Source organism: Prionailurus viverrinus, chromosome D3 (genome assembly GCF_022837055.1).
Source record: "Prionailurus viverrinus isolate Anna chromosome D3, UM_Priviv_1.0, whole genome shotgun sequence".
Lineage (NCBI taxonomy): Eukaryota > Metazoa > Chordata > Mammalia > Carnivora > Felidae > Prionailurus > Prionailurus viverrinus.
The window spans coordinates 1,088,277-1,114,711 of record NC_062572.1 but is presented as its reverse complement, the minus strand read 5'-3'; the positions used below and the strand labels follow the sequence as shown (position 1 = coordinate 1,114,711).

At 64.9% G+C, this 26,435-nt stretch overlaps 1 protein-coding gene across 1 annotated transcript in view; it reads right to left on the bottom strand.

The window, feature by feature from the left end:
* GALNT9 (polypeptide N-acetylgalactosaminyltransferase 9) overlaps positions 1-26,435 on the bottom strand; it is an 84,030-nt gene that overhangs the window by 17,733 nt on the left and 39,862 nt on the right. Inside the window, 4 exon segments of the mRNA XM_047828480.1 lie at positions 13,037-13,154; positions 18,832-19,029; positions 22,847-23,021; positions 24,585-24,751. Coding sequence (XP_047684436.1) covers positions 13,037-13,154; positions 18,832-19,029; positions 22,847-23,021; positions 24,585-24,751 — 658 coding nt within the window.

Genomic DNA, 26,435 nt, shown 5'->3' with positions numbered 1-26,435 from the left:
GGCTTTCGTTCCAAGCTCCTGCCGCTTGTTTCCGTGAACATGTCGAACGCTTCAAACAAACAAGAGAGAAAAAATAGCTTCCTTCCTTCTAAACGAGTGGTTCTCAAAGTGTGGTCACAGGACCAGCAGCAGCGTCACCTGGGGCGCCCCAGAAACGCAGGTGGCCGTCCGCTCCAGACCTGACCTGCGGAGTCAGAGGCTCTGGGGCCAGCCCCGCGACCTGCACTTTAACAAGCCCTCCGGGGGGTCCCAACGTGTGCCGGGGTCCGCGGGCGGCTGCACGAAGTGCGCGAGGCCTCTGTCCCCGCCTCCGCCCTCGGACCACCTCGCACACTTGGTGCCACCGTGTGGCCCAGAAGCCCCGTCCCTCGGACACCACCTGAGGCTGCGGCTGTGTGGTCCTGCACTTCCTGTCCTCAAGCGGAGGGGAGGCTATACCTCTTAGGTGATGGCCCCCGCGCGCCAAGCCCCCTGCAGCTGGATGAAGTGATGGAGGGCTCTGGTCAATACCACGGACGCGGGACTCTTCCCTGTCCACTCTGAACACGCGGAAATGGTGGGTAGGCTGCTTAGGAGTTAAAAGCATCCGTGGAAAACCACAGTTAGCTCCCCCCCGCTCAGAAGGAGCAGAAGCCCGGCGGCCGGAGTGGGGCTGGCGCCACAGGGGCAGGACCCTGAGCCTCCCGGAGGGCGGGGACCGGGTGGGGGGCCTGGGGCCGGGCCGGGCGCCCCAACGGTGAACGGAAGCTGACACAACCGGCTCCGACTGCCCCCCCGGGATGCAGCCAGACACGGTGAGAGACGAAGCAGAGACCGGAGCCGGCGACTGTGTGACGGGGGGCGTCTTGGGACGAAACCCCAGCCACCCAGTTTTGAGCGGAGGCCTGGGGTGGGGGTGGGGGCAGGCACGCAGAAATCTGCGACTCCCGTCCAGGGACGAGTGAGCGCGAAGGTGCCGCTCCCGTGAAGGAGAGATCTCCACACAAATGTACAGAGCACACGCGGAAAATCCAGTTCCGGAAGAGTCACCTACCAACCCAAGACGGGACTTCGGGAAAGAGAGAGAACGGGCAGGAAGGTCGTAAGCAGACGGCGAGGACTGACCGCGAGGACTGTCGGAGCCGAAGGAAGGAGGGACAGCGTCCATCGAGAGAGGAGAGGAGGTTACGAGTTCCGGCCAACGGTCACAGAACAGCCACGTGTGAGAAGCACCAGCGGAACACGGCGTAGACACGACACGCGCTCGCGGAGGTGAGAAACCACAGCTACGGAAGTGGCCTGGGGCGCCGTCTGGACACGGCCGGAGACACTGGTCCTTCACGGGGACGTGACTGAGCGGGGCACCCAGGAGGCATGGCCCAGCGGCGAAGGGACGGGAAGTGGGGGGGCCTGTGCACGCCCGGCAGCACCCCGACGTGAGGGGGAGGCCTTCCGCCAGTGGTCAAGGCTTTGGGGGGGGGGTGGTGAGGAGCCACAGTCTGCTGTGTAAAGCAAGAAAGATGACGAAGATCCATCCCTCAGGGATTCAAGCCTTTGCCGCGGTCAGACAGCTTCTCGGACAGGCCAGACACGAAGGGGGACAGGGTGCTCACGAACGTCCTGCCTGCGAGGGCCGCGTCTGCATCACACGGTGCAGGCTAAGACCAGCTGGAAGACCAGGAACGCCGTGGAAAACACGGGCAGCGGCCAGAGCGTTCGTGCTCGTTAGCAACTGCAAAGACGCGAAGTCAGTCAACACAGACGCTCCCTTCGTGTCTGCCTCGTTTGCCACAGGTAAAAATTACTCACTCAGATCCCGGGGCCCCGTAAGACCCGGGCAGCTGTCTCTCGCACGTACCGCTGGTGAGAGTTCACACGCACTCACACGCACTCACGCACACAGAGCAGCGGGGCGCAGGGAGGGAGATCTGGCAAGTTCCACAAAAGCCACGGAAACACGCAGTCCGTCTGGCTCAGCAGGTCCAACTCTAGACAGTCCTCTGGAGGGAACCGCGACCGGAAGGCGCACACGGGGACGCGGACCAGCGTGTGGCACAGAGCGGCGAGCCGGCGGCCGCGGACGGGGGCGTGAAGCCCGGTGGGCGCCGTCCTGACCCGCGGCCCCAGGAACGCCCCCCGCTAGTGCAAGGCACGGGGCCACGTCACGGGTGTGCGAGGGAACGTGGGGACGACGCTCCCACGTGTGCGACACGGGTCCGACGAGAATCACCCGGACTGCGGTCCGTTTGCCCACCGCGGCGTTTCCTCTGATAAAAGTTGCTTTTACGCAGGAGAGGAGAGGGTGTTCCGAAACGCCTGCACAAACACGGGCACTCACTGCCTGTCTGTTGTCTCAGGCACAAAGCCCCCCGGCCCTGACTTAGGGTCACATCATGCCTGTGACAGATGGGGAAACGGAGGTTCGGAGACAGGCCTGGCCAATGCACACAAGTCTCGAGGGGTCTTCCAGAATCCCCGTGTGAGCAGTGGGGCTTTTCCACAAACATGTTCAAGAGGACGGGGCGTCCCCCCGCCTGGAGGCCTGCTCCTCCATCCAGGGGGACCTTGCCCTGTGGGCTGCTGGGCATTGGGGGTGCGTCCCCCCAGGACCACTACCTTGTCAGGCAGACCCGCCCACTTGTAACTAGAAGAAGCCTTTCCTGAAGGCGGCGGGACGGGCACCTCACCGCCCGCCCTCCCCTCTGCCCGCTGCCCCCTGGGGAAGGTCTAGGATAGGCCTGGAGACACCCTGCAGCCCTGTGATGCCTGACGGCAGAGCCCCTTGCCCCGAGCGTGGATGGCGTGGGCACACCTCCCTGGCGCCCCCCGCTGGGAGACACAGGAGCTCAGATAAATGCCCCGCGGGAAGACCAGGGAACACCCGCCCCCCCAGCCCCCAGACGGTTAACGCCACCGCACCCCTCAAAGGGCCGGGCTTTGAAGGCGCACTGACGGCCCCCAGGGCTGAGGGGGCTTTCCTGTAACACCCTGGAGAAGTGGCGAGTCTGAGAGTTTCAAAACAGCGAAGCAAACGATTTCCGATTTCTGTTCCGCAGGAGGCTTTCCCAACCCAGACCCAGGCCGCTGGATTCTGTCTTGACCTTTATTAACCAGATGGATGCGAAGGATTCATTTCCCCCTAATGGGCTCTCGCACTCTCCTCGTTAGGGGAAGAGCAGTCGGCATTTTTACAGTCACAGAAATGTAACTTGGCCCCGGGACCCCAGAATTACTCCTCTAAGCGGGCGGAACCGATGACACGTGCTGCACAGCCACCCGTGCCAAGGACAGATCGGAAACAGCCGCGGCTGCGAGGTCCACCTGTGCGGGAAAGGCAGCAGAAAGGCCACGGGGCCACGGGGCCGCCTGCGGTCTCTGCCACGAGGGCCATGCTCCCGCCCCAGGGCCTTTGCACTTGCTGCCCCTCGGCTGGGAATGCCCTTCCCCGTAGCCGCACGGCTCGCTTCCTCTCCGCCTTTACGCCCGCTCGGACGTGGCCTCCCTTCCCTGATTGTCCCGTATAAAATGACAAGCCCCCATCCCTTCCCCGTGCATGGTGTTCTATGGGTGCCACATGCTGTCCCCGTTTACGACCCGTGCATGCTCTGTCCCCTGAGGAGCCCCCAGCCTCTAGCGCGGCATGGCAGACACCCGCGAGAAGTTGCTCAACAAAAGAAACTCTTGCTTTCTCTGCCGTGCCCCCCTCCCCGGGCTCCAGCGTCTAGCACGTCACAGGGAGGCCCGCCCTCCCCTCCCCTCCCGGAGGCCTCCTGTGCCCACTCTACAGATGCACCGGTGCTTACACCGGGTTGCACACAGCAGGGAACGAGGCAGCCGCGGCCCCTGACTATTCCAGCGGGTCGGGGGGCGAGAGGCATCGGTGGGAGGCGGTGGGCAGAGCCAGATCGTGTGAGGAAGAAAGCACCGAGGGGCCGAGACCAGCGTCCAGAAGCAGCAGGGGCTGGAAGGACTCCCCGCAGAGAGGGGCCAGCCTGGCTCGGCCACGGAAGGGGAGGGTGGGTGGGGGCACGTGGGGAGGGGTGCTGAGGGTCACGGAGGGAGTTTGGGCTCGGTCCTCAGGGTGAGGGGGGCCCCAGGGCCCCCTGGGCTTCTGAATGGAGCGGATAAGAAGGGGGACGGGGCGAGGCCAGGTCGGATGCGGGGCGCCAGGCAGCTGCCACAGACCCCCCCCCCTCCTCAGGCCCCCAGCACCTCCACGGGGACAGACCTCTCCCTCCCCCCAGCCGTCAGCACCTCTGCAGGCACAGACCGCCCCAGCTGCCAGCCTGTCCACGGTGGACGTCTGCTCTGGGGATACGGACGGAGGGCACCTGGTCACCCTGCGCCGGTCTCTGGCCCACGGTGGGTGGGTTTGTGGGGAGACCCTGCTCTGAGGTCTGGGACCCGGCAGGCCCCCGGCCGGCGACAGGTGTAGGTGCAGGCGTAGGGCGTGACCCTGGTCCCAGCACCGGGCCTCCCCGCTGGCCCCCTTTCACGTTCCGTCCTCCCCTCTCGTGTTCCCAGTGCCCCTCGTCTTGCTGGGACATCTCTGCGTCCTGGCAAGCTACCCGAACCCCGTCGGTGATGAAAGTAACAACACGGATAAACGTGCGCGTCCACACTGGTGCCTGCCGCGCACCTGCACCCCGATCTACGCCCATAGTTACCTCGTCCCCTCCCGCAGCGGACCGCAACCCCCCCCCCCCGCCCCCACGTCTGCCCGAGTCCTCCCCACACAGGCGGGACCCTGCCCAGCCCCCACTTTGCAGAGCGGACACCGGGGACGTTGGGGTCCCAGCCACGGTCACGGGGCCGGGAGGCCAAGCACAGAGGCTTCTCCCATCGCCACAGAGGCTCCTGTCTTCCTGCCACGGTAACGCCCACCTGCGACGCCCTGTGGGCGTCACCACCAGTGAGAAGCCACCCAGGTGAGACCGTCCCCGTCCCTCCTCCGCCATCTGAGCGTCAAAACCAGCAGTGGCTGCCGGCGGTTTCGGGGGGCATGTCTCGCCCACGGGACTGGGGTCTCCCAGGCTCCACCACCCACCGTGCCCTTGTGTTTACCAAGCCTGCACCCCGCTTCTGATGCCCCCTCCCTGCGGGCGCTCACCACACGGGCCCAACACGCCCTCCGGCCTCTGCGGGCGATCTGTTCCCGGCCGGGCGTCCCCGTGCCCCGGCCACCTTGCTGTGTGGTGCTCTGTCCTCTGGGACAGTCCCCTCACGGGACTCTCCTCCTTTCCTGTTCTCTGACCTGCCTAATTCCCAGGGGGGACATCCCGTGCTGGTGTCCGAGACCCCGTGCGGTGACATCCAGGGACAGTGCTTCCCGCCCTCGTGCCGAGTTCTTGCTCAGACGGGCCGGCCTCCCGGGGCCACTGTCCGTGCAGAACCTGGCTCCTGGCCTCTGGGGACCCCACCCTCAGGAGAACGCAGTCGCACTGCTGGGGGGAACCTGGCCTGCTCCCCCCCCGCCCCCCCGTCTCTCTGGGGGTATGGTTGTCTCCCCTCCCCGGCCCCTGTGGGCCCCTGAGCCTGTTTGTCCCTCCCTGTCCCGTCCCCCAGCCCACCTTCCACCAACCCAACCAGCCCCGCTGAAGCCAGGGTTCAGCCCCTGCCCGGGCCTCCTCCGGCCTCAGGCTGACATCCTCTGCCTGCCCCGCTGGGCTTGTGGGGCTCCCCTCTGCCCCCCGGGAGGACCCCGGAGGGACTGCTCTGAGCCTGGAGGTCCCCAAGGCTGCAGGAAGCCTCTCCCTGAACCAGATTCGGGAATCGTGTGCAAAGGTTTGGGGTCCGTTGATCAGCACAGCTGAGAACAGTCGAAGGTGGAAGAACCCACCACGTTAACCTCCGGGTTCCGTTCTTAACACGTGTGACTGAAGGTCGAGTGTACGTTTTTTATTCAAAATTGGACCATGTCAGGGAATTAAATACAGATGCAAACGATCCCGAAATGCTTCCGAGAACTTGAGATTTGGTGTAAGTTTAATTTATTAGATACACTAGCGTTTTTTAAGCACCTGGGGGAATTTCCGCTGTGGTATCAGGCATTCTAAGTGCTTAAAGGGAAAAGTAAATACGTTATATTTATAAGTGTCATTTTAAAAGGTTCAAGGGAATTTAATTAACTAAAGGCAGAGAGGGAACTGATTGTTGTTTAATGGCATTCAATCCGTTCAACCCGAGTTAATCAAACATTAATCAAAGAAAACAGGGAGGTGAGTGCTCTCTCTAATCTCAATCGATTAGACTTATAACCATAATGATATGAGCCCCCAGGTTTAACTTAAAAGCTTAAGGCAAATAGGTTTTGAAAAGTATAATTTCAATAAACCGTGTAGAAAATTTTTAAAACTTGCCTGAAATCATCCCTGTGAATAAAGGTTCCACACATAAAAGTAAACAACCCAGAATCCCAAACCAACCAGAGCTCAGCTCAGCCCAGCTACCGAGCCCACCGAGCCCCCGCCGGGACATCCCGGCCCTGCTCCTGGGCGCGGGGTGCTCGGCAGAGCGGGGGACACGTATGCAGGCGTGCCAGGCGGGCTCGGGGCCCCAAAGCGGCAGGCCGGCCGGGGGCCGGTTCCCAGAGCAGGCGCCCTGGGCAAGCAGCGTCCGCAGCCCCGAGAATGTGCTGGAAATGCAGATTCCTGGGCCCTGTCTCGCCCTATGGAGTCCAAATCCCGGGGGTGGAGCCCAGGGGTCTGTGTTTTTTTTTTTTTTTTTTTAATTTTTTTTTTAACGTTTATTTATTTTTGAGACAGAGAGAGAGCATGAACGGGGGGAGGGGCAGAGACAGAGGGAGACACAGAATCTGAAGCAGGCTTCAGGCTCTGAGCTGTCAGCACAGAGCCCGACGCGGGGCTCGAACTCACAGACCGTGAGATCATGACCTGAGCCGAAGTCGGACGCTTAACCGACCGAGCCACCCAGGCGCCCCCAGGGGTCTGTGTTTTAAGGAAACCTCTAGAAGATTCAGGTCGGAAAAACCGCAGCCTGGGAACCTGGCCCTGCCCTCGGCCTGCCAGCCAGGCGAGCTCCCAGACAGAAGTTTACTGCAGCGCGGCCAGCGGGGCTGTGACTTCAGGGTGCCATTCAGTGAGCCCCGAGGCGGGGTCCCACCGGAGAGGACCCCATTCCCGAGCCCACCTGAGCGGAAGCACTCCACAGCTCGGACCCAGGGCCACGGGAGCCAGAAACCCGGAGGAAGGTGGAGGCGCACGTTTCACGGGCAGGGAGGGCCGGGGACGGAACCCCAGGTGCGCGTGGGCCACGGGGGAGCAGAGGCCGGGTCACGACCGGGCAGCTGGCACTCGGGGCCCAAACCCCCGCACCCTGGAAGCGGGCTGGCTGTCAGGAGTGGCCCTGGAAAGCTGGCCCAGCCCCACCGGGAACAAAGCCCTGCACGTCAGCCTTCGAATGCGCCCTCTGCTCCGAATCAAAACCCAATTTTATTTTATTTTTTTCAGACTAAAACGAGGCGCTGAACAACTTTTTCCCCACCGGACTTTTCAAAAGCCAACACAGCAGGGAAGCCACTTTGGCAGAGGAGGCCACGGCCCCACGAGGGCCCAGTGGTGGGGCGGGGCCGGCCTCTGGGAACCCCCCACTCCAGGCCACCACCCTGCCCGCCCACGGCCCCTCCATCCAACGGAACCTCCCCACCCTCCCAGCTGCTCAGGCCCGAGGACTAGCGGGAGACTGTTCCGGAGCCCCCACCCCCAGCAAGCCCTGCGTGCGCTCCCTCGAGAATGTACCCGGACGACACAGGATCTCACCGTCCCCTCCCCGGTCCAAGCCTCACCTCCCTGCGTTATCCCAGAAGCCCTGGCCTCCCTGCTCCGGCCCTCACTCGCTCCACCCCGGAGTCGCAGGGGAATCCCTGAAACGTGGAAGCCAAGCCTCTACCCAGAGCCTCCCGTGCCTCTGGGCTCCCTCAGAGCAGAAGCCAGACTGCTCTCCCTCCCCCGTCGCCCCTCGGCTGCACCTGTGTCACATCTGGAGCGCATCAGGCACGACCCTGCCCCAGGGCCTTTGCATCTGCCACGCCCTCTGCTTGGAACACCCCTTCCCCTGATCATCCACAGCTCCCTCACGGCACCAAGAGGTCTTTCCACAGACATCCCTTCTGACCGGGGCGGGGGGTGGGTTCCTGACTGATGTCTTTAAAACTGCCCCCTCCCTGCTCTTCCTGCCCTTCCCCTGCTCTCCTGCCCCTCCCCTGCACTCCTGCCCCCTCCCCTGCTCTCCTGCCCCCTCCCCTGCTCTCCTGCCCCCTCTCCTGCTCTCCTGCCCCTCCCCTGCTCTCCTGCCCCTCCCCTGCACTCCTGCCCCCTCTCCTGCTCTCCTGCCCCTCCCCTACAACTCCTGCCCCTCCCCTGCACTCCTGCCCCTCCCCTGCTCTCCTGCCCCTCCCCTGCACTCCTGCCCCCTCTCCTGCTCTCCTGCCCCCTCCCCTGCAACTCCTGCCCCCTCCCTGCTCTCCTGCCCCTCCCCTGCAACTCCTGCCCCCTCCCCTGCTCTCCTGCCCCCTCTCCTGCTCTCCTGCCCCTCCCTGCTCTCCTGCCCCTCCCCTGCACTCCTGCCCCCTCCCCTGCACTCCTGCCCCTCCCCTGCTCTCCTGCCCCCTCCCCTGCACTCCTGCCCCTCCCCTGCTCTCCTGCCCCCTCCCCTGCTCTCCTGCCCCCTCCCCTGCACTCCTGCCCCCTCCCCTGCTCTCCTGCCCCCTCCCCTGCTCTCCTGCCCCCTCCCCTGCACTCCTGCCCCCTCCCCTGCTCTCCTGCCCCCTCCCCTGCACTCCTGCCCCCTCCCCTGCTCTCCTGCCAACTCCCCTGCAACTCCTGCCCCTCCCTGCACTCCTGCCCCTCCCCTGCTCTCCTGCCCCTCCCCTGCTCTCCTGCCCCCTCCCCTGCACTCCTGCCCCCTCCCCTGCTCTCCTGCCCCCTCCCCTGCACTCCTGCCCCCTCTCCTGCTCTCCTGCCCCCTCCCCTGCAACTCCTGCCCCCTCCCCTGCAACTCCTGCCCCCTCCCCTGCTCTCCTGCCCCTCCCCTGCACTCCTGCCCCCTCTCCTGCTCTCCTGCCCCCTCCCCTGCAACTCCTGCCCCCTCCCCTGCACTCCTGCCCCCTCCCCTGCACTCCTGCCCCCTCCCCTGCACTCCTGCCCCTCCCCTGCTCTCCTGCCCCTCCCCTGCTCTCCTGCCCCTCCCCTGCACTCCTGCCCCCTCCCCTGCAACTCCTGCCCCCTCCCCTGCTCTCCTGCCCCCTCCCCTGCACTCCTGCCCCTCCTCTGCACTCCTGCCCCTCCCCTGCACTCCTGCCCCTCCCCTGCACTCCTGCCCCCTCCCCTGCACTCCTGCCCCCTCCCCTGCACTCCTGCCCCCTCCCCTGCTCTCCTGCCCCTCCCCTGCTCTCCTGCCCCTCCCCTGCACTCCTGCCCCCTCCCCTGCACTCCTGCCCCCTCCCCTGCACTCCTGCCCCTCCTCTGCTCTCCTGCCCCTCCCCTGCACTCCTGCCCCTCCCCTGCACTCCTGCCCCCTCCCCTGCACTCCTGCCCCTCCCCTGCACTCCTGCCCCCTCCCCTGCACTCCTGCCCCCACCCCTGCTCTCCTGCCCCTCCCCTGCTCTCCTGCCCCCTCTCCTGCTCTCCTGCCCCTCCCCTGCACTCCTGCCCCTCCCCTGCACTTCTGCCCCCTCTCCTGCTCTCCTGCCCCCTCCCCTGCAACTCCTGCCCCTCCCCTGCACTCCTGCCCCTCCCCTGCACTCCTGCCCCCTCTCCTGCTCTCCTGCCCCCTCCCCTGCAACTCCTGCCCCCTCCCCTGCACTCCTGCCCCCTCCCCTGCTCTCCTGCCCCCTCCCCTGCACTCCTGCCCCCTCCCCTGCTCTCCTGCCCCCTCCCCTGCAACTCCTGCCCCCTCCCCTGCACTCCTGCCCCCTCCCCTGCACTCCTGCCCCCTCCCCTGCTCTCCTGCCCCCTCCCCTGCAACTCCTGCCCCCTCCCCTGCACTCCTGCCCCCTCCCCTGCACTCCTGCCCCTCCCCTGCTCTCCTGCCCCCTCCCCTGCACTCCTGCCCCTCCCCTGCTCTCCTGCCCCCTCCCCTGCTCTCCTGCCCCCTCCCCTGCACTCCTGCCCCCTCCCCTGCTCTCCTGCCCCCTCCCCTGCTCTCCTGCCCCCTCCCCTGCACTCCTGCCCCTCCCCTGCACTCCTGCCCCTCCCCTGCTCTCCTGCCCCTCCCCTGCTCTCCTGCCCCTCCCCTGCTCCCCTGCCCCTCCCCTGCTCCCCTGCCCCCTCCCCTGCAACTCCTGCCCCCTCCCCTGCACTCCTGCCCCTCCCCTGCTCTCCTGCCCCCTCCCCTGCACTCCTGCCCCTCCCCTGCTCTCCTGCCCCTCCCCTGCTCTCCTGCCCCCTCCCCTGCACTCCTGCCCCCTCCCCTGCTCTCCTGCCCCCTCCCCTGCACTCCTGCCCCCTCTCCTGCTCTCCTGCCCCCTCCCCTGCAACTCCTGCCCCTCCCCTGCACTCCTGCCCCTCCCCTGCTCTCCTGCCCCTCCCCTGCTCTCCTGCCCCCTCCCCTGCACTCCTGCCCCCTCCCCTGCTCTCCTGCCCCCTCCCCTGCACTCCTGCCCCCTCTCCTGCTCTCCTGCCCCCTCCCCTGCAACTCCTGCCCCCTCCCCTGCACTCCTGCCCCCTCCCCTGCTCTCCTGCCCCTCCCCTGCACTCCTGCCCCCTCTCCTGCTCTCCTGCCCCCTCCCCTGCAACTCCTGCCCCCTCCCCTGCACTCCTGCCCCCTCCCCTGCACTCCTGCCCCTCCTCTGCTCTCCTGCCCCTCCCCTGCACTCCTGCCCCTCCTCTGCACTCCTGCCCCCTCCCCTGCACTCCTGCCCCCTCCCCTGCACTCCTGCCCCTCCTCTGCTCTCCTGCCCCTCCCCTGCACTCCTGCCCCTCCTCTGCACTCCTGCCCCCTCCCCTGCACTCCTGCCCCCTCCCCTGCACTCCTGCCCCCACCCCTGCTCTCCTGCCCCTCCCCTGCTCTCCTGCCCCTCCCCTGCTCTCCTGCCCCCTCTCCTGCTCTCCTGCCCCCTCCCCTGCACTCCTGCCCCCTCTCCTGCTCTCCTGCCCCTCCCCTGCACTCCTGCCCCCTCTCCTGCTCTCCTGCCCCTCCCCTGCAACTCCTGCCCCCTCCCCTGCACTCCTGCCCCCTCCCCTGCTCTCCTGACCCTCTCCTGCTCTCCTGCCCCTCCCCTGCAACTCCTGCCCCCTCTCCTGCTCTCCTGCCCCTCCCCTGCAACTCCTGCCCCCTCTCCTGCTCTCCTGCCCCTCCCCTGCTCTCCTGCCCCTCTCCTGCTCTCCTGCCCCTCCCCTGCACTCCTGCCCCTCCCCTGCACTCCTGCCCCCTCCCCTGCTCTCCTGCCCCTCCCCTGCACTCCTGCCCCCTCTCCTGCTCTCCTGCCCCTCTCCTGCTCTCCTGCCCCTCCCCTGCACTCCTGCCCCTCCCCTGCACTCCTGCCCCCTCTCCTGCTCTCCTGCCCCTCCCCTGCACTCCTGCCCCCTCCCCTGCTCTCCTGCCCCCTCCTCTGCACTCCTGCCCCCTCTCCTGCTCTCCTGCCCCCTCCCCTGCACTCCTGCCCCCTCCCCTGCTCTCCTGCCCCTTCCCCTGCTCTCCTGCCCCTCCCCTGCTCTCCTGCCCCTCCCCTGCACTCCTGCCCCCTCCCCTGCTCTCCTGCCCCTCCCCTGCTCTCCTGCCCCCTCCCCTGCACTCCCGCCCCCTCTCCTGCTCTCCTGCCCCCTCCCCTGCACTCCTGCCCCCTCCCCTGCTCTCCTGCCCCTCCCCTGCTCTCCTGCCCCTCCCCTGCACTCCTGCCCCCTCCCCTGCTCTCCTGCCCCTCCCCTGCTCTCCTGCCCCCTCCCCTGCACTCTTCCCCTCCCTGCTTCCTTTCTACCTTTGGCGCCTCTCGCCAAATGACACACTTTTCTTCTCGCCTCCTCCCTGGAAAGTGAGCCGCAGAAAAGCAGGATCTGTTCCATCTGTTGGTTCCCTCTGGAGCTGCAGGTTTGGCATACAGCCGGCGCTCACAGCGCACGGTAAATGAGGCCCAGCTCCCTGCAGGAAACTCGGGCTCTGGGGAAGGGGCTGGGAGGGTCTCTGGCTGGGAACTCGCTGTCTGAGCACATGGGATCTCCAAAGCCACACAGATGCGTCGTGTTCTGGTTCTGGCCGTTCACACTCTTCCACGTCCTGCCCAGGGTGCTGTCCCCAAGGGGACGTGTGCCCCCAGCCACCGACATTCCCCAAAGCACTGGACGACGAAGCGCCCTCCCACCGAGGCTAGGTCGGCCCTGAGCTTTGGGCATCCAGGAGGGAATGAATGAGCTCTGCTACCTCAGAGTCCCTGACCTGCAACCAAGATTCTTCCAGAACTTTCCATCAGTTCTTCAAGCTGCCAGACAAGGAAGTTTGAAAGCAGAGGGGCCACTGGGGTGCGGGGAAGAGGGTGGCAGGGCCGGGGGCCAAGCCTCACGGATCTCAGTCACTCCCCAGGGCAGCTCGGGGCCTCCCTCGGGGGCTCCCCTGCCCGTGCAGCCCCATGTCCTCCCCAGTCCGCAGGGCCTTTGCACAAATTGCCTCCACGCCCACCGGGAACAGCCATGGTGGCCTCAGGTGCCCACGACCCGCATCTGCACCCCTGCCTCCCACATCCAACCAAGACAAGCACAGAACCGGGTGCAGGGCACGCAGGACAGCTCGGGGGCGGGTGTCCCGTCGTGGACACTGGGGTCCCTGTGCCGAAGGACCAGCTTCTGACATTTCCAAGCACGCGTCAGTGCCGCACGTTCAGCGGCAACAAGCGACTCGGCAAACGAAACCAACACGAAATACCGTCCTTTGCTGTCGCGTTCGACAGGCGCCCCGTTCCTCAGTCCCGCGCCACTGTGGGTTCTCGCGACGACTCCCGGTTTGGGGCCTTACATCCCACGGACCCGTAACCACCAGCGCGTGGCCCGGCCAGCCCCACCGCCAGCAGCCCTGCACCCCCGTTCCCAGGGCAGCCCCGCACACCTACCCTCATGCCCAGCTCGATGTTCTCTCCACCATACACCTCCATGCCCGGGTCCAGCAAGCCGATGTCCCCAAAGTACTCCCGGTCCACCACGAACGAGCAGCCAATCATGGCGGGGGTCCTGGTGGGGAGCAGAGACGGCACGTGAGCAGGTCACAGGTGCGTCATCCTGAGCCCCTGGCGGCCCGGCAGCCAGGAGGGCCCAGGACACGGGCCGGCCCCCCACGGGGTTGTCGTTGCATCCTTCAGAGCCTAGTGAAGCACCCGGCACAGACCAAATCCAAACGCTAATTGAAGAACATCAACGGGCGACAGAAACCAGCACTCACCTCAGGCAAGTTAGTGCAGGGAATTTTAAAGAAACCAGTTTTCTCAGTGAGTTGTCTGGTCGCCTGAACGTCCCCAGGCTTGAGTCGCTTGCCTGTCTCCTTCATCATGTTGTCCTATCTGTACACTAGGAGTCGGGGCTGCAACAGGCAGTTGCCTAGGTTGTGCACTGCTCCACTCGATGGAACCTCACTGATATCAGACTCTCTCTAAATGACATACCTTGAAGTTGTAGAGTGCGCAACCTGCGCAGCTGTAGACCACAGACTGCCATCTGTTCCATTGTTTCTGTAATTACTTACACCTACACGTTCAAAAAAACGTCAGTAAACGTTGCCTCGTCTTAAGAAACCGTGTCTGTGAAATCACGCGTCTATGTGCTATCTGTATTTTTTCTACCCACAACAGCGGGTCCCTGGGAAGTGGCCTCACAGGTCACAATGACCCAAAGCGGTGGCGAGTAAGAGGACAGTGTCACTGTGGACAGTATCACACGTTCGGTTCTTCACGCACGCACCATTCATTCCTTCATTCAGTCGTGAACTTAGGACCCAGTGTGTGTGTTCTAGGTGGCGAGGATACAAAGACAAACAGAAAACGTATCTGTAACAAGAAACAGGTCCAGATGCTGTTAGGAACCAAGACCTTTTAAGCTTTTGACGAAGGACTGGTCTCAAACAAAGACAAGGACGGTCTGCTTGCAGGCTGAGCAACTGGAGCCTTCTGAGCCCTAAACAGAGCCAGCAGAGGGTTCCGGTTGTCCTCGAAGGGCCCCAGGCCGCTCTGGCGCCGGGGTGGGGCCGCCCCGTCCCTGCTGTTCCTGCAGGAGCACATCCCTCTTCGGCAAAAACAACACCAAAACTTGGTCTCGGTCACAATTTAAAAGAAGCACTTCTGCTCAGTGACTGGGAAGTCAGGAGTCAATGCCTGTCAGTCGTCCCAGAATAACAGGGGCATTAAAGAAACGACTGTCCCTTGATTTGTGCAAACATTCAATTTGTCCTGTCATTAGATCTTGGTCACAAATCTAACGGCAACGAAATTTTAATGCTGCCTTTGGCTTTTAATAGCAAGCGTGTGACGGGCTGCGCTCACCGACGTGCAGAGTCATTTCTCCTGTTTCCTCAACAGCCGTGGAAAGCTCAGGGCGCTCTCTGGTGAATCCAAAGCGCCAAATTCCCTGCCAAGTCTATTATAGCCGGTAACGATTTGTTATCCTTGCTCAGAGTTCCAAAATAGACTTAAGATAAACTCACAAGGTGACGGGAGCAGAATCCGTGGGCGTGGAGTTTACCCGCACGTGAGATTCTGCTGTGATTACGGAACGCGGCGAGGCTCGGGATGCTCTGGCTGAGGGGCTCCCGGGTTTCGGGGGACGTCGTGGGGCGTCCTCGCATCGGGGTCGTCCTGTGGCGCACGCGGTCGTGCCCAGGGACTCCCCCGGGAGAGGTAACAGACATACAGGTGCACACGTCTGCAGCAGACACACGGACACGCACGGACATCCACGCCCCTGAGCCGTGAAACTCTGGAGCCCCAGCAAGGGGGGGCTGATACAATGAGGATCCCAATGCGCCCTCTGGCCTCCAGGAGACCGACAGGGGTCAAGGCGAGCCAGCGTGCCCCCGCACCTTGAACAGCACGTGCTCACGGGCTCGGCCAGGCAACGAGCACCCGTCGCGCCGGGCACACGCTCGCTGGGCGAGCACAGGCACCTGGGAAGTGCGCCACGGGCTGCGATGGGGCAGCGACTGGGAGCCACTGTGCACGCATCTGGCACTGAGGGCAGGCAACGTGACGCTGGGCGGTCTGTGGGGACACTGGACGCTGTGCCCTGAATCGGCGCTCTCGGAAGAGTCTGAGGCAACGGCTAGAGCGCCAGAGATGCCCACGCGCTCCGAGAGGCGGTGGGGGGCAGTGGGGACGGCACAGGCGTGTGCAGCGAGCACCCAGCCCGGCTTGGAGCCGCCGGCCGTGTGGCCTCAGGCCCGCTGCCCACCGCCCCGTGCTCAGCCTCTCTGCCCGCGCCCCTGCGGAACCCGATCCGCACGAAGCCGTGTCGCGGCCGAAAGGAGCTCGGCCTGGAGGCCGTCAGCCTGGGGGCTGGAGTGGGCTCGGGGGACGGGACGGGACCCAGTGACCGAGCCTGTGGCCGTGGGGAGCACCCAGCACCCCGGAAGCTCCTCTCCGGAGACCAGCAGAAAAGTCAGACAGGGAACGGCTACCGTTCCTCCCGTGTAGCTAGAGAAGCGACCACGCGTGTGCGGTGACGTGCATCTGTGTGTGTCTGCACACTTACGCGTGTGTGCGTCTGTGGGCACTCGTGCCAGTGAGAATGTGTGCACAGGTGTGCATGAGTGTGCAAGCATCTGTGCACTCCCGTGGCTGCGTGGTTTTGTGTGCACAGGTGTGTGTGCATATGGATGTGTGTGCGTGCAGCTGCGTGTGCATGTCGGGGTGTGCGTGAACGGAGGGGGTATGTGTGTGTGTGCTCCTGTGCAGGTGTGTGTATACTGTGTGCGTGCAGGTATGTGTGTGTGTGTGTGTGTGTGTGTAAGTGTGTGTGAGAGGGTGCTTGTGTGTGTGTGCGGGATTCGGGCCCTCGCCTCCGCACCCCTGACTGTGGGAGGGGCAGGGGGCTGCGAGTGGCCCCCCAGCCCTGCCCTAAGCTCCCTCCACGAGCTGGAAGCCGGCCGACACCCGCAGGGCCCTCACCGTCCCCCAGACACACGGGTGGGACTCTGGACGGGTCCGGGGGACGGGAGGCCCCGCCCCGCGCAGGGGTGCAGGGGCGCAGGGGCTCAGGGCCTGGGACGCGGGCAGGCTCCGGCACCGGGGCGTGTGCACAAGTCTCCCCAGAAACCCAAGCCTTACAATTTCCATCCCTTCTTCTCTCTCCCTCGAGCTTCGAGGGTGAGGACCGGCAAGAAAATTCGTAAAGTAACCCTCAAACACCAGTCCCTCGGGCGCAGAGTAAATTCCCGGCACGGCTTTCGACGTGGACGTGCGAGCTGTGTGCTTCGGAGGGGCAGTGGCTCTTCCGGCCAGGACGCGGGAGGTGACAGACCAGCCCGGACCGGCCGCCAGGCCCGTGGAAGCCAGCTCTCTGGTCCGGTCCGCGGTGAGGGGCGCCTCCCGCAGGCAGCAGGCCGTGCGCGCTTACCCGGAGGGCCTGCCAAGCGGGAGGGCCCGAGGGCGTCCTCCCGGTGGGGACCGGGACGAGGCACGAAGGACCTCGAGGCTGCTCGCCTGCACTCCGCGCCTGCGGGCCCCGAGGTTCCGTGTCCGCGTGCGCCCTCCTTCCGTGAATCTGTACTCCGGTGCGTGAGGCCAGTCGTTCCAGAACCCGGGGGACCCGCCCGACCCTCCGTCACCGGCCTGAGCCAAAGGCCCTGGCCCCTGACCTCCAGAGAATATCACCCCGAGTCCCCAGTTCAGAGCCGCTGTCCAGCACCCCCGGGAAGCTGGTCATTTCTCCTCTCCTGACGGCGCCTCCCTGGACGGTCCTGTGAGCCGCGTCACACAGCGTGGCCGCTTCCGTGTCCAGCGTCTCTGGCTCCGCCCAGGGGCCCGAAGTTCCACGGTGCCGTCACTCGTAGGACAGCTTGTCCCGTTCACTCCGGGACGCGTTCCGGCAGCTGGGCAGACACCAGCGGGTTTATCTGTCACACCTGATGACACCTGGGGCGTTTCCGTCCCTGAGAACGACGGGGCGGCTGTATGCGTCCGCGAGAGTCTCTGCGTGGACACGGGCTCTGGTTCCTTCCCGGCGGACGGCAAGACGTGCTTTCTACCTTTGTGGAAAACCGCCGATGGCCTTCCGAGCTTTGGCCAACTCGCTCTGCCTGCAGCCTCGCATGGGTGTCCCATGGGCCCCGCGCCCTCCCCCACGCCCAGCTGGCGCCTCTTCTCACGCCGGTTCCTCGGCTTCCCTCCTGACCCCCCGACGGGGTGAGCATGCTGGCCACACCCACCTCCGCTTGTGGAGAATCTGTTTAAAGCTTCACCTGGATTATGACCTTGGGCGTCCAAAGCTCTCAGGTGGTGCTAGGCAGGAGCCAAGTTCGACAAGACACCGTCTGGCCAGAAAATCCCGCTTCTGGGCAGCCCAGGGGGTCCAGGGGCTGCGAGACCTTGGGGTCTCTGAGTCCTGAAATGCGAAACGCTAGGCCCCTCTTCTGCTCCTAGCTGGGGAACGCCTAGTGCGTTGTGAACGAAGAAAAGTAACTTTCACGCCGCTCTTCCTGGCTCCCGGCCCGTCGGTCGGCTTCTGGCCACGTGGATGGCTCTGGGCCCGGTTTTGACGGCAAAGGCTCCAGAGCCCCAGCTCCAGCTCCCAGGAGCGTCGAGGGCCCGTCTCTGAAAAGCGGCCGTGGGGACAGAGCCGGGCCCCAGGCCCCGAGGGGACTGCTGCTCCGTGTCCGGGGACCCTTCGTACGGGGCGCCCCTCCGTGCTGGCGGTGCTGTTTTCCTCAAGTCAGGGAGGTCGGGGCTCGGGCCGAGCTGTCCATCCCTGGTGTCCGCTGACTTCACTGCTGGACGTCCAGGCCGTGCGGGGGCCTGACTTAGCGCCTGTGGCTCTTTGCCAACAGGGGGTGGGGGCCCAGAAGCCCCCACAAGACCCTCCCGAGGGAGAGAGAGCTTCCGAAGGCACAATGACACGTGGTCTCGGCCACTCCCACGCAGTGACCCGTTGCAGCAGGATTTCGGCAGGGACGCGCCAGCTTGGACAGACAGGAAGAGGGACGGTTCCCAGCCCCTGAAACCTCAGACCCCTGTGGGAGGTCTGCAGAGGCTCCGGGGGGTCAGGGGGTCCTGAGATGGACATTCGTCCCAGGAAACAGGCCCCACGGCTGCGTCCCCAGGACCTGGTCACGGAGCGCGGATTCCCAGGGGCTCAGCACCCCGCGGTCGATGCTGCAAACATGAGCCAGCGCAAGCAGGTGGCGGAGGGCCTGGGGGTGATGGGGAGCGAGGGACTGGGGCCTCTGGAGGCCCACGCCTGTCTACACAGGGCCCCATCCCGGCCACGGCCAATGTCGCCTCGCGAGAGCGTGAGCCTTCCCACCTGCCGAAAGGTGCTGGATTTGTGTATCTCGGGCAAAAATCTCTCTGCCTTCACGTCTGGGAGCCGGCCTGAATACGTGCACGCATTTGAGGACAACTGTGGGCTCTCCGTCTGAAGCCCTGTCTGCAGAAACCGGTGACTTCTGCGCAGCCACGCTGCCCGGCTCCTCCCGTCTCCCTCCAGGCTTCTCGGTCCCTGGTGCCCCGTCCCCTGTCCGTGTCTGCCTTCTCCCCCACGGGCTCCTCCTCTCCGCTCGTCTGCTCGGTCTCCCTCCTCCTGTCCCCACCTGACCCGGCCGCCACTCAGGCCACGTGCCGGGGGTCAGCCCCCAGGCCCCCGAGGCCCGCCCAGAGCACCTGCCCCCGGCAGCCCCCGCACCCACCGCGTCCCGGCCCCGGCTCACCTGATGGGCGCCGCCTCGTCGCCGCGGTCCAGCCAGTCCTGGGGGGGGATGATGTACATGCACCACAGGCCCCAGTTGTAGCCATGGGCCGCGCTGGCATACTGCTGCACCTCGAACGTGTCGTACTTGATGTTGTCGATGGCGGGCAGGACGATGCGCCGGCGGTCCTCCTGGATCCGCGTGAGCGCGGGCTCGGCCCTGCGGGGGGGAGCCACGTGCCTGTGAGGAGGGGCGTGGGGGCGGGGACCCCCACCCTGTGCCCCAACGAGGGGCCCGGCGCCCACAGGCAAGGTGATATCAGGTGACCGCCGGCCCACGGAGCGCGGGTGCCACGGATTCCCCGCCACAAGTCTGGGGGTGGTGGGGCCGCGGACGTGCCCCGCCTGGGGTCCTGCCCTCCCCTTCCCGGGCTGCCCACAGCCAAGGACTGACACCAAGGACATAAAAACCATCTGGGCCCGGGATGCGACACTCCTGAAGGGCAGGCCTGGCTCCAGAGCCCCTGCAGGTCGGCTGGGCCGGCCACCGGCCAGCCTTGAAGCTCGGCCACTCCCTCCACAGAACCCCACTCCCTGCCCTCCTTCCCTGCTCTTGTGGAAGATATATTCGCTCACAAACATGAACTGGAGGACCGAGTAAGGGCCGTACCCTGCTCTAACAACGGAATACATTCATAGGCTTAAAAATAAATCCACGCCTCAGGGAACTTACGTTGGAGGGGACCAGAGAGGTTACCGGGTGCTTTAATGCAGTGCACAACCTACACAACAGCATGTGGCAGCTCCGACGGGGTCGGGGGCCAAGCATCAACATAGAAGTTACCGTATGTTAGAAGGTGACAGGTATCGCGTGGGAAGGACAGCAAGGCAAGGGTAACTGGGAGTTGCAGTTTTAAATAAGCGTCTGCGTAGGTTGCCCTGGGCAACGACCAGAAGGAGGTGGGCGGCCAGTGGGTGCCAGGGGGATGGGCGAGGGCACAGCCAGCACGGGAGCCCTGGGACGTGTGCCTGGGGAGCAGACAGGTGGCTGGACTGGAGAAAGCGGGGGCAGCGTATGCGGCGAACCCAGAGAGCGGGACACCAGGGGCGCTCGGGCGACCTCTCTGGGCAGCAGACTCTGCAGGGATCCCCGAGGATCCCCCTCGGAGGTGGCCCGTCCCTGCAAGGATGAGACGCCACCAGAGCCCAGCCTCTGGGCCGGAGTCCAGCTGTGGTCGTGGGCCGCCTGCTGCTGGGGGGCCGGGGCTGGCGCCGTCGGGAGGGACAGGAGGGCCCGGGGTGAGTCGTCTGGTCCCACCTGGTGACAGGTGCCGTGTGGCCTTCCTCCCACCCTTCTGATCAAGAGCCGGGTATTCAGCTGCCTTTTGGCTTTGCGAGGAGGACTAACTAATTAGTGTCAGCAAAGTGCCTCACAGAAGCAAAGCCCTCTGCAAATGTCACGTCTGCTAACAAGGCAGGATCTGTGTGGAGGCGACCGTGGCGGGGAGGGCGGGCGGGGGGAACTATTTGCAGATGGATAGCTGGGTTTTGGGTTGTGGAAATTAAAGTCACACTGGTTTAAAGTCGCGTCTGATGTGACAGCTCCTGGCTCTCCCAAATGGCTCCTTGGGGGAGCTTGCGATGTAGCGGAGGGAGGAATGGCCACCGAGGACGGCTGTGCAGTGCACAACGCACACAGCACTGGGGAGCGGGCCTGGGTCGGGGGGAAGACGATAATCCGTAATTAACGGCAGAAGGTGATTACGCGTAGTGGGAGGAGGGCTGTCTCGTGAGCGTGGGAGAGCAGAGAGACGCGGGGGCCGGGAGGCTAAGTCCAGCAGAAGAGACTTACGTCTCTGTGAAACGCGTGCAGGGTCAGAACCACCCCTTGCCACAAACGCGTGGTCCTGGGGCAGCTGGGATGCTCCCGGAGAGCGGAAGGAAGAAGGTTCCACGGCCCGCGGGACGCCGAGCCCCTGCTGGAGCCAGCTGCTGCTGGCAGGAAAGCACGAGCTCGGAGACCCCGGGGCGCGAGGCCCTCCCAGACGGCTGGGGCCCCGGGAGCACGCACAGCAGGGCTTGTGCAGCTGAACCGCACAGGCTCAGGGCTTCATCCACCCCGCCGTCCTCGGTCGGCACATCCCCCCGTTTCCCTCCCGCGGGATCCCGGCGAATGTCTTACGTTGGCTTCGCAAAGCTTAAAAATATGCCTTGGGAGATTTGATATAAAAATCATGAATTTTACGGGGCGTCTGGGTGGCTCGGTCAGCAAAGCGTCCGACTCTTGATTTTGGCCCAGGTCATGATCTCACGGCTCACGAGTTTGAGCCCCACGTCGGGCTCTGTGCTGAGAGCTCGGAGCCTTCTTGGGATTCTCTCTCTCCCTCGCTCTCTGCCCCTCGCCTGCTTGCGTGTGCGCTCTGTCTCTCCCTCTCTCTCTCACAAAATAAATAAATAAAATAAACTTAAAAAAGAATCCTGAGTTTTACTTTTTATTGAAATGGGCACGCTGGCCACCCTGGGCTGACTTTTCCCTGTGGCTCAGCACCCCCCCCCCCCCCCCCCCCCCCCCCCCCGCGGATCACTGAAGGACCCACCCGCTATGGTTTAACCTAAGGGTCTTGAGAGCAGAGCATCCTGCATGACAAGGGTGGCCCTAAATCCAATGACAGGGGCCCGCCTGTGAGACAGAATACAGACACACGCTAGGTGTGAGGACAGAAGAGACCAGAGGACGAGGCGGGACCCTCCCCGGGTGCCTCCTGGCGGTGAGACACCTTGTGTCCCAGGATCTGGAGTCGTGTCTGCTGTTTGAGCTGCCCGGGGGTTGCAGTTACTGTTCGGCAGCCCCAGGACACTGACACTTGGGGTCGGCCCTCCCTCTGCCCGTGGGCCACTCCCAACACACACGCTCGGTTGTCTAGAGCGTCCCCTCGCCTCCCAGGCAAGCACCCATCTGATCCGGAGGGTCTGGAGTCCGTTGCCGGCAGCGGCTTCCGCAGCCCGGACAACAATCCCCGCACCCCGGCCGCGCTCCCGGCTCCCGGCTCCCGGCTCGAGGACCAGGAGACAGGCACGCCTTCCCTGCCCCCGCCCCGCCCACGCCGTGTTGGCAAGCTGGACTTCTGACCCTGACTCTTGTTCCCTGACCTAGAACATTCCCCCTCTCCCAGCTACCATAAGGTCCTCACTCATCTGCGCAGGGCCCAGCCACCAGACGAGAAGTTCACAGCCGGCACTTTCCAGAAAACTCTCAAGCACTTCCCGCTGCTCGGCCAAGACACCCACTGTGAGGACATTGGTGCACCACCTGCCTCGGGTCGGCGAGGTCTGGGCCACCCGCGGGTCCCCCCCCGCTGTGGATAATTCGTGGGACAACTGACGCCACTCCTAAGGCATCGCTGGCCGCCTCAGAGGTGGAGAAGGTGTCAGGGGGCCCGGGCTCCACGCCCGGCTCGCACGGGGACCCCTGGGTCGCACCCGAACACCCTAGGCCACGCAGACCCGCACTTCGTGCAGCTGGCCCGGAGGCCACGCTGAGCATCAGGCCTGCAGGGCAAGCACAGGCCCAGGGCCGGAGCCCGGCCGTCCCGCCGGGGTGCGGGGTGGAGGTCACACGTCTAAGTCCCTCCCTGGCCGAGTCCCCTGCAGGTGTCTGGGCTAGAGGCCCATTTCACCCTCTGCATGGTGACGAGAGGGTCCCACGGGGGATGAGAAACTGCTCCCAACTCGCGCCCGGTGCCTTGGGCAGCTAGCCTTGGACAGCACGTGCCCACAGCAAGTGCCCCCAAGCCGTGTGTGCTCCCGGATCCGAGCCCACACTGGCGTGCTTGTGCTGTGCCACCCTGCTGGCCAGTCCCGGTCCCTTCGGGGGCGAGGTGAGGGCACGCGACAGTCCTCACGTGCCAGCGTCCCGAGCCGTGCGCCTCACAGATCCCCTGGGCCACATCCGGATGCCGGGGGCCCCCAGGCTCATCCTCCCGGGCTCCTGAAGGGAGTCCCTACAGCCAGCACCCCCCCCTGCGCCCTGCCCTCACCAGCCCGTGCCGAACTCCACGTGGGCATCGAAGAAGCCGACCACGGGGGCCGTGGCCGCCTTCCAGCCCTGCAGCCGGGCCCGGATCAAGCCTTCCCGCCGGCTGTTGCGAACGATCTTCACCAGGCCCGGGTATCTCCTGTTGACGTACTGGTCCAGACTGGTCTTGAGCTCCACTGCAGGGACACAGAGACGCCTCGTCGCACCCACACCTCGGGAAGGCTCTGAGATCGCCCCGGGTCGGCAGGGGCAGGCCGGGCCGCTGTGAGCCCCGGGCCCGTGGTTCGCTGCCGTCGAAGAAGGCCTGCCGTAGCGGGTTGTGACTCAAGGGGCTGGGGAGACCGCAGAGCCGCGAGACCCCAACCCATGTGGCTGGCGCTCCAGCAGGGGGACGATAAACAGAAGACGGCCAAACGGGATCGAATGGACAGAGGCGTGTGTCACCGGGACGGGAGGAAACAGGACCGATTCACTCAGCCGTGAGAGGGAGAAGTCCACAGATGGACGGATGGGGGATCACGGTGTGGTCATCCACACCGTGGAATATTCAGCCGCGGCCAGAGGGAAATCCTGACCCCTGCCACGACACGCATGAACCCCCAAGGACATGACACTCAGTGAAATAAGCCAGACAGAAAAGGCCAAACACCGCGTGACCCCACTTCTCCAAGGCCTCCAGGGTCGCCACATTCATAGAGGCAGAGGGCCAGGGGTGGGGAGAGTGGAGGGGGTGAGTGTTCGGTGGGGACAGGGCTCCAGGGTGGGAGACGGAACGTTCTGGAGACGGATGGTGGGGAAGGCTGCACAACAGTGTGGGTGTGCTTCCTGCCCCTGAGCTGCACACTTGCTGTTTAGACGGTTAATTTTATGCTATGAGAGCTTCAGATCGATAAATTATTAAAAAATTGATGAAGGCACGGACAAAAAACAGGAATCGACTTGAGGAAACTCCCAAAGGTAACAACCTGCAGCAGGTTAGGGCCGCTAAGGGAAGAGAAGGGGGGCTGCCGCTGGCGGCTGGGCAGGGGCCACCCCCCACGCCTGGGCCCCGAAGACACCTGTCCCCCGCATCACCGACCCTACGGGACCCCCCAGGGAGGACAGCCGGTCCTTCCCGCCCCATCCTGCCCTTGGAGGGCTCTGGAGGCATCCCCCAAGCGTCCCCTCCGCAGCACAGAGGAGAGGCCACCATGATGCGCCCACGGGGACCTCAGTCTGGGGGCTGCCCGTGGCAGGCTCAGGCTTCTCGCTCTGCTCCCGCCCGGGGACCGGTGCCTGGCGGGTGTGGGAGGTGGACGGGGGCCCCACCCGTGAGCCCCAGCCCTGCTTCTCTCCACAGACCCTTGCAGGAGCACAGGGCCCTGCACGCACAAGGAGTGACAGGTGAACTCAGCCTGTTGGGCTTTTCTGGACAACGTCTGCGGGGAACGAACAGAGCCCTGAGTTCGAGTCCACCCAGAACCTGGAACGGGACCTTATTTGGAAAGAGGGGCTCTGTGGATCCTGAGATGAAACCCTCCTGGATTTGGGGTGGCCCTAACGCAAGGACAGGTGTCCTCCGAAGAGGAGAGGCCCCCAGCAGGGAGGCCACGTGAAGAACAGGCACAGGTGGGAGGGTCGCGTGAAGGGGCCCGCGGAGCCCGGAGAGGGGGCGGTGGGCAGGACGCTGGCCTGGCACCTCCCGGGAGCGCGGCCCGAGCTCCTGCAGGCCATCGGCGAGCCTCGCAGGCCCCACTCACCGCTGTCACTGTTGTCGTCCACCAGGATGACCTCCTTGAGGAGCCGCGAGGGCGTGCGGTTGACCACGCTGTGCACGGAGCGCAGGATGACGGAGAGGGCCTCGTTGACGAAGATGAAGACCACAGAGATCTGGGGCAGGTCGGCGGTGTGGGTCACCTGTCTGCACCTGCGGGGGACACGGTTCACGGGTACCGGTCAGCGCGGGGCGCGCCCACCTGGCCGGGTCTAAATCTCACACCCAAGGGCAAGGCCGCGAGCGGGGACACCCGGCCTCCGGAAGACGACCGTCAGAAGGCGCACGTGCAGCTCCGAGCCTCAGCCCTGCACCGGGGTGATGCTCTGCAGGGGTGCAAACAGCTGCTGAGTTGCTGCGGACGAGGGGTCTGCAGGGACGGCCTTGTCGGGGCTGAAGGTCACAGCCTCGGCCACACATAAGAACAGAGTAGCACAAGGGGGGGGCACGCACGGTTCTCCCCAGTGTCTTGTCTTGGAGGCTGGGGTGGAGTGGGGTCCCGGAGGTGGGGTGGGGTCCCGGGAGTGGGATGGGGTCCTGGGGTCCCAGCGGTGGGGTGGGGTCCCGGGGATGGGGCAGGGTCCTGGGGTCCCGGAGGTGGGGCAGGGTCCTGGGAGTGGGGTGGGATCCTGGGGCCCCGGGGGTGGGGTGGGGTCCCGGAGGTGGGGCGGGGTCCTGGGGTCCCGGGGGTGGGGCGGGGTCCCGGGGAGGGCAAGCAACATCTCCTTCTTCCGTGTAACTGGATGACGCCCGTTTATGGGGAGCCTGAGAAGGCGAGGGGCTGTGATGTCATGAGCGTCGTGGAATAAAGTCACAAGGGGACAGAGGGAGACGAGCAGGAGCGCAGTGGAACCGTCAGAAACACGCTGACGGGAGAAAAGAGACAACAAAGTAAATAGGAAATAAACACAGGAAGAAGCCGGCCAAGTGCGTGTGCCTCCAAGCTTCGTGTAAATACACCCGGTCCCTCCTGATGGCAGAGGCCACTCAATTAAGGTGGACACACCCATGCTCCCACGCCCACACTCCACAGCCGCACACACACACACAACCCTGCTCCAAAGGGCCGACTTCCCTCCTGCACAGTAAGTGCGGCCGGGGTTCAGGCTGGAGCCACCAGCCTCTCCCGGGCCGGTGCAGGCCCAGCGCACGGCTGGAGGGACCGAGCTGTCTGTCGACGCCACGTGGACGCACCACAGGTGCACAGCCACGAGGATCCGTCACTCAGAAAAACGCCATCTGACGAGAAGCCTTCACCCCACTTCTCCTTGGAGGAGTGAGGGCGAAACGCACAACTTTCATGAACTCACACGATGGGTCCAACACAAAAGACAGTTGAGGACGGAAATTCGTCTCGAGGGTGGCAGCTGGTGGCAGGAGGCATGGGGAATGGAGGCGCGCCGTGGGCTGAGAGGCCGGCCTCCCCGCACCTGCTCCCTGCCATTCACCGTCCTCCCGCGTGGTCTCCCTCACCTGTCTGCAGTTCGGGGTCCCCCACCGAGAGCAGGCTCCTTCTCTGCCCACAGCCCAAGAGCATGGAGCTGGGCCCGCACGCAAGAGTCCCTTGGCACAAGTCTGTGAACAAGTGGACGCCCTGCTCACGGGCCCTGACGTGTGAACGTCCCCTCCGTCCCAATTGAGTTCGTCCCGGCTGCTCCTAGGTGTGGGGGAAGCCAGGCCTGCTTTCTCTGCCTGTGCAGGGGATCTCTCAGGTGGCCACTGGGCCACGTGAGGCTGTCCCAAAGCAGTGTGCTTTCACAGACAAAGGGGAAGAGGTGGGGCCACTGGTGGGGACCCTGGGGGGTCTGAAGACTAGGCGGCCAGGGAGGAGCTGTGA